Source organism: Amphibalanus amphitrite, unplaced genomic scaffold (assembly GCF_019059575.1).
Source record: "Amphibalanus amphitrite isolate SeventyFive unplaced genomic scaffold, NRLGWU_Aamphi_draft 000608F_arrow, whole genome shotgun sequence".
Taxonomy (NCBI): domain Eukaryota; kingdom Metazoa; phylum Arthropoda; class Thecostraca; order Balanomorpha; family Balanidae; genus Amphibalanus; species Amphibalanus amphitrite.
The window spans coordinates 156,070-166,758 of record NW_024882102.1 but is presented as its reverse complement, the minus strand read 5'-3'; the positions used below and the strand labels follow the sequence as shown (position 1 = coordinate 166,758).

General features: G+C 44.2%; 1 protein-coding gene across 7 annotated transcripts in view; it reads left to right on the top strand.

The window, feature by feature from the left end:
• The first annotated feature begins 3,619 nt into the window (after positions 1 to 3,619).
• LOC122363172 (alpha-1-macroglobulin-like) overlaps positions 3,620 to 10,689 on the top strand; it is a 52,072-nt gene continuing 45,002 nt past the window's right edge. For 4 of the 7 annotated variants that reach the window (XM_043332131.1, XM_043332127.1, XM_043332130.1 and 1 more), the window contains exon 1: positions 3,646 to 3,763. In XM_043332131.1, coding sequence (XP_043188066.1) covers positions 3,696 to 3,763 — 68 coding nt within the window. In that variant the 5' untranslated portion in view covers positions 3,646 to 3,695. Of the gene's footprint in view, positions 3,764 to 10,689 lie in introns of all 7 variants that reach the window. The other 3 variants (XM_043332129.1, XM_043332125.1, XM_043332128.1) reach the window with 3 other exon arrangements.

The window sequence follows — 10,689 nt, the reverse complement described above, 5'->3', positions numbered from 1 at the left end:
ACGTCATAAAAGTTTGAATAGCTCCCACATTTTTGGACCGATTCTTCTAAAAATTGGTATATAGGTGCACATGGACTTCTCTGACATATATTCCGGTTTTTTCAATACACGCAAAATTTTGGATTTTATAATTACTTTCCAAAAAAGTCAGTTTTTTTAAGAAAAAAATGGACAAAAATAAAAAATTTCCATAAAAACCGAGATAGCCATTTGATAGACAAAGTAGAATCACGTATACCTAACCTTTTTTGTTACGTCTTGATTCCTTTAAAAATGAAGATGTTAGCGGCGTTTGAAATTTTGCAGTTTTTGAGGCGAAAATGGCGAACATGACGTCACTAAAACGTCATTTTCTCAAAAATTTTCGAAGGATTTCGCTCAAATTTTCAGGGAACGTGTCAAATTGATGTAAGAAAAGGTACTTAAAGTTTGGTTTTTTAAGATATTGCAAAAATTCGCAAAGGGGGGTAAAATTTACCCCCCCAGCCCCGCGCGGGTTAACATGGAAATTTTCAGTCACGTGGCACGTGCACCAGAATGTTCCCGGAGTAGAGACCCATGCCAGAACCTAGATTACCTGACCCACTAGAAATCCGGAAAAAAACAGAACTTTTGGAACAGCCGTTTTCTCTGGTATATCCATTATCCAAGGCTATAGAACTCTGGTATATCAAGATGTAGTGCTCTCAGGCATCTTTTGTCAAATTGCCAGGGAACTCAAATTTGTTTTTCAATAGACAAACACAATTCTAACGAATAGTGTTTTAACTATTGACAGCAAACCTTCTGTTATGATATTAACTCAAGCGACAGCTCCGTGACCTAAGATGGTGTGACCTGATCTTGACCATAGGTATACCTTTGGGTGACCTGTCCTAAACAAAAATTAGAATGTTCGACGCACCTGAGCTTGGCAAATATGACGGAGCTAAAATCGCGGCTGTGTAACTATTTCTAGCAAGGCCAATCACCAAAAACCGAACCCCTGCCTCGGGGCAGTTGACCTGACCTCAGAGGTCACTGGTTAGCCTGAGACATCAAATTTGAGTAACAGCCGCTGAATTTATATGGTAACGACTAGTGATGTCAATTACGGAAAATCGGAATACCGATACCAAACCAAATACCAACTAAAACCGTGGGGAAATACCGAAACCAAACCAACTTGGGAATATGAGGGAAATACCAACTTTTTACCAAGTTTTCAGCCTGTTATACATTTGTGAGGGTTCATGATACCAACAAAATACCAAACACATTAGCATTTAAATACCAAATACCATGTTGGTATCGGTTTGGTATCGGTATACCAAAAAGTTGGTATCCGATTGACATCTCTAGTAACGACGCTTTTTCACGTTCGGAGATACCGATGGAGGAAGACAGCACTGACATTTCGTCCCCGCCATTACGGGTTATTGAGTGCTAAGTGCGCATCGCTTGTTCGGAGCCTGGAAAATCCAGTTTCATTCCTCTGAATCCTCCCGTCCTTCATGAAATCGCCCTCCCTTTTGCTCCATACTTCCCGGGTACTGAGTGGCGGCTATGCTCTTTTCGAACTGGGGGAACTCCCGAGCATTCACCAGGGTAGCCGCTATAATGTCTGGCAGCGCTGGTCCTGGGACGTATATTTCTGGAATCTGAAAGGGCTTCAACCTTCAGCGTGCAGTAATCGCTGGCCAGCTACAGTTCAATGCCAGTGCGTTGGAATCTGAAAAGGTTTACCCCGCGCCCTGATTGGGGGGGGCCATTTTGGCCCCCCCTGTGGTTTTTCTTAAATAGCGAGAAAACGGCGGCGCGCAGCGCCGCCAAATTTTGGGTACCTTACCGGGCATCAATTTGACACCTTCACAAAAAATTTCAAGTCACAGGTCACCTCAGGTCAGGAGTTATTGAGTTCAAACTGAGGTCATGTTCGAGTAAAAATGAGCAAAAAACATGACATCTTGAAACGCTCACCAATTCTACAGTTAACAAGCAATTTTAAAGTTCTTTAGGTGGTTGTGTAGAGAAAAGACGCCGCTACAAAACTGCTATCTCGGATTTTCGATATTTTGGGATTTTGACCCCCAAAAATTAAAAAAATTGATTTAAAAAAAACTCAAAAAATTTCCAAAAAAAATTCGAATTTCGAAAAGCCGGAATATATGTGATAGTCCCTGCGCTCTTCGATATACATACCAAATTTTAGATCGATACCTCTTTTTTTGGCCAAGTTATAGCGAAAAAACTGTTAAAAATTGATGACGTCAAATTTTTGAACTCAATTTTTAGCAATTATAGACCTCGTAGCGCAAAACGGAGACCACCATTAAACTCCCCGTGACAAGCTGCATCGAATCGATACCCATTTTATGCAAAAATATCAACTTTGAAATTTGACCTAATTTGACCTGACCTTGACCTGACCTTGACCTGACCTTGACCAAAACGTGACCTAAGCTGGCCCTTAAGTCTGTCTGACCCACATAATCGCATTTGTCATGTAAAATGGACCCTAAAACATGTATCACACGACACTTTCATATTGTGACCCCCCCCCCAGTGACCTGACCTCTGTGACCTGACCTGGTATCAGTGACCTCAAATAGCAAAATATGTGTTTGAAGAACATTTCCCCATCGATGATTTTCAATGAAATGCATTTTACTCGATTTTACAACGCATTTCTTGAAATGCCTGTAAACGGTGAAAATTCGACCTTTGACCTGACCTGTTACGTCATCGGTTTGACCGAGGTCAATGAAATTGGGTCACAAGGTATTTCCCCGTTGGGGCTATCCAACACCGTTTACCGCTTGTCGCTATGTTGCGTGGTTCTCGAGATCTGAGGGGGGGGGGGCAAAATGCCCCCCCCCCCCATCAGACGGCGTTGCTCGGCAGACCCCATCTGGGCGCGGGTTAAACCAAAGGGCGTATACTGCAAATATCAATAACCTTTTTTGTGAGTGATTTGCTCGTGTTTTATGTACGTATAAAACAAGCAGACAAGCATGCCAATAAATAAATACATACAGCAAAGAGATGAAAGTTCATTGGTGTTGCTTAGGAAGATAATCTAGGAGGATTGCTAGGTTCCATGCTACTGTAGATTTAGGTGTTTGGTTTTTGGATTATGACGTAGTATAGACTTTAGCAGGTAAAGTACCCAAATGCACGACAATTGAGCAAGAGGACGGTATACTCGTAAATGAGAGGTAAAGCATAGAGAGATAAATGAAGAGAAAGATAGGACGAGAGAGAGAGAGAGAGAGAGAGAGAGGGAGAGAGAGAGAGAGAAAGAGAGAGAGAGAGAGAGAGAGAGAGAGAGAGAGAGAGAGAGAGAGAGAGAGAGAGAGAGAGACCTGCGGTTAACAGCATATCACATTTGACCTTCCCACACCCATACAAAGCAGTGTCTCATGATGTTCAATCGGGCGACCCGGTGCGTAGCCGGTTTCGTTCGCTGCAACCATCTACCTACAGGAAGACACCCCACCCCTCCCCATGATCATTCGGTGCCGCTGCGCAGCTCATGCGTAGTGTGATGGCTCACCTGACCAGGATTTCCCGAACTACCTGGAACCCCTCGCGGGCCGGCGTGCTGCCATATCATATGGCAGCACTGGCCGCCGGGGGTCGGCGCTGCAGCTACAAATGTGCTGTTTGCCGGGCGGCGGCTCGCAGTTGCTCTACACGGGGCACTGGAAGAGGACATGGATCGGCCCGTCGTCGTTCTACTGGTTGCTTTGGCGACGGCAAGCGCCGTCAAGGTCCCCGAAAGGTCAGTCTGGGTTAAGGGTAGTAATTTTGGGTAATTGTTGTGGTTGGTTGCTATTTTGGTCAGAGTTGGTCGTTACGCTCATGTCTAGTTATGAAAACTAGTCAATTTTGGCAATTGTATGTACCTATTATGATCAGTTGATCAGTTGGTATGTCGCTTGGTTGTTCTTGGTTGATGGCGACAACTTTTTATCAGCCTGCCTAGTGATGGTCACATTGTTTGACCTGAGCTAATCTCGGAAATATTAGCCCGCGAGTTGCTGGGGGGGGGGGCGTTAAACGCCCCCACTTTTTTCGCCGGGCCATAGCATAAAAACGGCGCGCCGCAGGCGCGCCAAATTTTGGGTACCTGTAGAGAATTGATTGAAGTTTATTGTGACAAAGTTTCAAAAAAATCGGTCGGAAAATTTTTGAGATATCGAGGTTTTAGTGACGTCATGATTTCTGAGTTTTCGACCAAAAACGGCATATGTTCAAAAAATCATATAAAATCACAGAATAGGCATACAGACATGCCGTAAACGCCATTAGACTGCCAATACCATGGTCAATCAAATGGGTATCTTCGATTCTTGATTATCGTTCCGCATTTTCCATAATCTTGAACTGAATCTTGGCAATTTTTCGTGACTACTTCACGACCATGATACATGAATTTCTTAAATTGAACTTTTTGAGCCAAACACGTACACATATGATAAAATGAATGTCACCATCGTGTTCTACGCCCCAAATTACCTATAAAACATGTGTCACAGGCTGCGAATATCAGTTTTGATTTTCGGGGATATGTGCCTACCCGGTTGACCTGACCTTGACCTTGACCTATGCTTGACTGACCCCTACATGGAGCTGACACTCTTGTAGGCCTTATAAGATGGATTGTGCACCGTTTTGACAGAGTTTATGGCGAGAGGCGCCCATTGCGAAGTCCTGAAGTCCATGCTACTGAAAGCCCGATTTCAGGTGTTTGACCTGACCTTGACCCGACCTGTGACCTCAAAATTCAACTTTAAAGTACTCATCTGAAGCGTCTTGTCGCGTTCTTTCGTTTGCCGCCTCGTGCGTTTCGCTGCGCCTATTGGTTCTCGAGTTATCGGCTGGGGGCGTTTAACGCCCCCCCCCCCCCCAGCAAACGGTGGGTGGCGAAATACCCCAGCAACTGCCGGGTTAATAAGTCTGAGCTGTTTTAGGGCCTTGGTCTGAGCCGTCAAAAACTATTTTTCAGTGAATTATAAAAAATCAGTCGTCGCTAGTTGTGCAGGTTGTAGACGTTCGTACCTTGGATAAAAAATGATTTTGGCCCCAACTTGTTTTGGCCGATTTGGATCATCAGCTGAAGTCACTTGATCAGTCTGGCTCGTACAGGTCACCGGTGTGAATTGCGGCCAGCGGAAATAACTGGATATCAGCGGAACTTGTTTCAGTAGCTAGAATTGTTTTAACTCTATCTCGTTTCTAATTTGATGTTCCTTTTTTGCAATATCCCAGTAATATTCATTTTTCTATTTATTTTAGTCACCTTCCCTAAGGAGATTTTACAACAATTCGATTTATGCATTCATGGACGGTGGCTGATATCGGGCTTTCGTCAACGCATAAAAGTGTTCTTAAAGTTATATGCTTCCTAGCAATAACTGAAGACGCATGGTTTAACCCTCGCCGCAGTCCTATTGGTTTTCTACATAATGCGCCAGACGAGGGGTTGCTTTGACCCCCTCACCGTTTCGGCCCTGATGGAGCTAGAGCTTCTCAGAAAAAACGAGCGTATGCGCCGTTACGAGACTCAGAGATTGGTACCCGATTTTAAGGTTTCAGGTCAATCGTTGACCTCTGAGGTCAGGTCAAGAGGACCAAGGCACGGGTTCGTTTTTTGGTAACTTCGATAAAAACGGCATAAAATTCATATAAAAAAACGCAGAAAAATCCTACATTTTTAGGTTTCATTGCATAAATGGTAATTGATAATATCTCCATGGTTTTCAAATGCTCGCAGCATATGAAGGATTTAAATATTTAATTCAGATAGTGCCACATTTCCAAATTTGCGTACAGGTTTTGAACCAAGGACAGATACTGACGTCGCTGATCGCAAGACGCCGAGTTTGATTGATGCTGATGCATAAAATATCTTCCTGAAGCGTCGTCTTCAAACCTGTCTGCTGTTTCTTTCAGCTGTCCTGTTCGATGTTGCAATAATTTAATTTTGGAATGGCATGTTAAGATTAATGATGGCCTTGAAGCTGTCGTCAACTGTAGCTCATTATCGTCAGCGAACGGCCAATTTACGGCATACTAGCTGCAAGATTTGAGAGACTATCCCACGATTCCTAAAACTCGCATTGCTAAGATTAGAAATGTAGTGGTATATGATAAGCCTCAGTGGTATTGCGACATTTCATTTCATTATTTACCAACACAGCCGTGTCGACGTTAAGCACTAGGCGGTTGCTAATATGGAAAATCTGTCGATCGCGCAGACTGAAAAGAGGTAGACGATTTTGATTCCAGTAATAGAGATGCAAACGCTGTTGCAAGACTTTTCCAGTGTGACTGGGCCGCTACCAAAGAAACTAAGTTAGTTGAAGTTTGTTACGGCAACAGATGATGTCATTGAAACCATAACATTTTTAGTCTCGTTTTAACCTGCCTAGTGCCTATTGCCGCAGTTGCAACAGACTTGTGATGCTGCTCGAATGCACATTGCACCCATATTATTTAAGCGGAAAAAGGGCATCTATCACTGGCAAAAGCCAAGTGCCAACATCTCGCATATTGTTTTGTATTCAAAGTGACGATTGGCGGACGTTTGACTCCCGTCCCCCCGACGCGACCATTTGTTTGTGTTCTCCTACCCTGACCCTACGTAATGCATACATTACTGCCGCAGAGGCACACAGACCCCGAGCAGTAGACAAGTCAATGCTAACTTTCACTTTTCACGGGTGTTATGTCGTCATTCTGCACACCGAAGAAGCGTAGTTCGTCTCAGTAGTGACGTTTCGTTCAATGGTCATTGGTCATATGTGCTTAGAAGTCTGGCGTAACAACGAGTTGTTCAAGGTTGACATTGACGCAGCTTCGGAGCTAAAAGATTGAGCTTTGGTAAGAATTTGATAAGGCTACCGCCGGGCGCTAAAATCAGTAGCTTCGGTAGTAGATATTCGTTACACTACTAGGCTTCATACATATGACATACCTACTTGGCTTTCTGCGGTGATTTAGATATACGATATTGTTTTTGAAGTCAATGATCACATGACTTTGCTTGCAAAAATAAGCAAGACAATAGTTAGGTGCCTAGCCGCACTTAGTGGTGATCAGAGTGGTGTATTTTAGGGTGATTTCGACTCTGACTCCAACTCCGGCTTCAAAAATCGACTCCGACTCCGATTCCGCACGGTTCTATTATGATATTGATCTATCCACCATGATCCAATGCATATCATGATATTAAAGTTCATAATGGAGTTGTTTTTATCTTGCCTGAAATGAGCTTATGCACCTTCCAAAACTTTGCGTTGCAAATATGCATTAAAAATAACATGCAAAATTAAAAACCAGGTTCTGGGGCATTCACCGTCGTCTGCTTCTTTCGCTGAAAACTTTCGTCCAAAACAGCAAAATGACCTTTTTGACAAAATCTAATGGCGAGCGCAGTATCGTCAATCAAACAGGTGTAGTGCATTGCGTTGAGCCATGCAGCGTTAACTCCGACTCCGACTCCTGGCAGAACTCTATCGACTCCGACCGACTCCAACTCCGACTCCGACTCCGCAGCCCTGGTGGTGATAATTTGTAGTAACTGATAAGACTGGTTATCATACTACGCATTCTATATTCATTCCATTGTACCTCAACAGCTCATTTTTCCATGCATTGTCATCACATATCCCCCTTGCATGTGCTATTCATTCAGCAATGCAAGACATAACATATAATCAACTGAAATTCCGCGAAGTGGCGCCCCAATGCCGGCAAATACCACCTGTTTGGCGACTTGAACCAGAGGCCTCGCGACAGCGCCTGTCATAAACCGCACGACATGCCACCGTGTTTACAAAGTCGGGCAATTCCACCTGCCCAGGTTGGCTATTCCATGCTGGTTTCCTGGTATGGAGCGACGCGAGTGGTGTTTGCCAAGCGCGCACCGTAGACCCTCCCCTCCCCCTCCCCCCCCACCCCCTCCGCCCGCGTCTGATTTAGTATTCAGCAGGCTTGCGGGCTGCTGGAGGGCCCCGAACTCTCAGTCAGCTGACCAGTTGACCTTGGGGAGCTGGCGGTGGAACCATCCATCCTGCCCTCGGGCGCTTGGCTGCAGAAGCCAGTGCGGCGCGAGACGGCTCAAGGGAGGGATGGGGGAGGCGGGGGAGGGGGTGGCCAAAGGGGAGGGGTAGCAGCCGGTGTAGACTTGAGACTAGCTTTGACTTCTGAGGGCGGGTTGGGGTGGAGGTAGCTTAGCGGCTAACATAGACCGATAGTTTGAAGGGACGTCTTTGGGAAGAGTTGGGAAGCGAGAGTAAAGCATTCGTAGACAAGGACAGGGCAATGACTGACGTCTGGAAAGGGAAAACAGAACGGCTGAGCAGGCAAAGAGCTATGTTTTCGAACCACCAGTGGTTTTGCTCTTCTCGAAGAGACACTTGTCCTTGCTGCCGTCTTCTGTGTAACATTAATCCGACAGTAATCCACTGCATACAAAAACGAATGAACAGAGTGAAATGGCGCAAAAACAGCCAATCCTGCTTTCGCTCTTAGTGAAACAACACGCTGGTGACAGGAGACACGAACGGCAAGTGGACAACACCGATTAAAAAGGTGCCACTAGACAAAGAGCGGTTGGTCAAGGTGGTCGTGCCTTTATCTGGGTGTACCAAACAACACCCGCTGGTCACTCACTGGCTAAAGCAACCGGTCAGGGAGCATAGGGGTCAGGGGCTCATATCAACACCCTCCGAACACATTAACGTAGTCGGAGCGTGAGAAGTTTTATTTTGTAACCCATTGCAGCTGCACATTATTCAGTAATTTGTCATTTATTTTATTGTAAACGATCTTCTTACGCCGGCTTTTTGTTGAATAAGAGTTTCAGTAACAGGAATTTCCAATGCTGTATTCCTGTGAAGGGTCTTCTTGAAAACACAATCTAAAAATGATATTTTAAAGTTGGTAAAGTTCATGTGAAACTATCTATTTATCTAAATATTAAAACGAATCAATGAATTATTTACCTTCGGGCTCCTAAATATTTGTACAGGATTCAACCAAGATCCACTTCACGGAGCGCCATCTTTGGCAGCCCAGACATAAATGTCATCCTTGACTTGGCAACAATCATCTATAAATGAACTTGTGCAAGGCGCGAAAAAATATTCGACATATACACATACCACCCGCCCGTGATAAATCTGGTCTCAAGTTAAACAAGGTTTACCCCACCGATACGTGCTGCCAACGGAGTGTTTACACGTAATGAAAGGTTATACTCGTATATGTTTAGTGATTGAACATGTCACAGTCGGGCTGGCACTTTTGCGGGGTTGGGAGGGAGGGGGGGGGGGGGGGTAGGGTGGCGAGGGGTGCGGGGGGGCAGAACCGACCTCCCTTACAATCGTGGCGTGCGCTGGCGTGATAGCTGCGTGATTTGCGCATGATATTGTACGGAGTGCCCTCAGCGGGCCAAGGAAGTTTATTTATTAGCTGCATGATCAGCATAAATGATCGGACGCAGCAGAGGTAGCATGACCAGTTATTTGTGTCTTTTATTGGATAATGATGAGGCCAAAAGGTTTGAGTTTTTTCAGCGGATGCCTTGCAAAAAAGACGTAACGTAATGTTTTAGAAATAGATACCAAAAATAGCGGTCGACGCTGGTCAATACTGATTTCTGAATGTGTTATATACTCAACTTTTAGTTATGTACTGACGAGATGTCAGATAACAAAGCCTTCGATAACGACATGCTCTCAAGTCTCAATGTCAGGGAAACGAACTATATACGTAAAGTGGCGGTCTCAGACTTCTTACAACAGTGATTCTTGACTACAATGCAAAACAAAAACATACCGCTGCCCCTCTGACATTGCTAAGGGCATTCATGTTGTTAGTCGATGTCGAGTACACCAGGTGTTTGACATTCAAAACAACGTGTGAACCACACCTAAGCCTGCCGTCTTCCCGACAATAATATTACAAACCTCAACTCGCATGCAACAGAACCTCCCTAATTGTCATGCTGTTACGGCGAAATGAATGTTCCTCATTGCTTCAGTTCACCTATTAAAGTGTTTTGGCCGGACGACCTTGACGTTAGCTGGGTGCAGAAAGGGGGTGGTTCGTGACATGATGAATATTAAAGGAAGGGTGCCACCTTTTGGACACAACGCAGTTTTTACAAGATTAGCCTCACATGAACCTAAAAACCGGCTTCACTTACCTATGCTCGAGACGGTCAGCATTGAATCCGCACGTGAAGTTATCATTTGCGAGTTTTGCTGCCAGCATTCGGGCAGGCAAAAATCTTCAGCACTATTTCCTCGTCGTGTTAAGGGTATTTTATAAAACATGAAATCAGCAAAGGTATGTATAAAAGTTATACTTTTGAAGCATGTTTTATCATTTTGAAAGGGTATATTTTTTCTTTATGGTATACACTTAAGTTTTAAAATTTTAATTGGGAAGTTTTTCTAGTAAGTTGCATGAAGGGTGAAGGGTTCCATAGATCTCTTAAGCATTGTAAAGGAAAAACCTTTACTCGACTTATTTGATGTTCTTTTGACGTATCTTACTTAGTTCAACTTACTTACTACAACTTAGTTCAAATCATGTTATCTTCTTCCTTTTTATTTGTTCATCTTTTTGTCTCAGTTGCGCCATCAATGCAAATGGCAGAATGATATGTTGCCATGACAACAGGATATGCCAGCC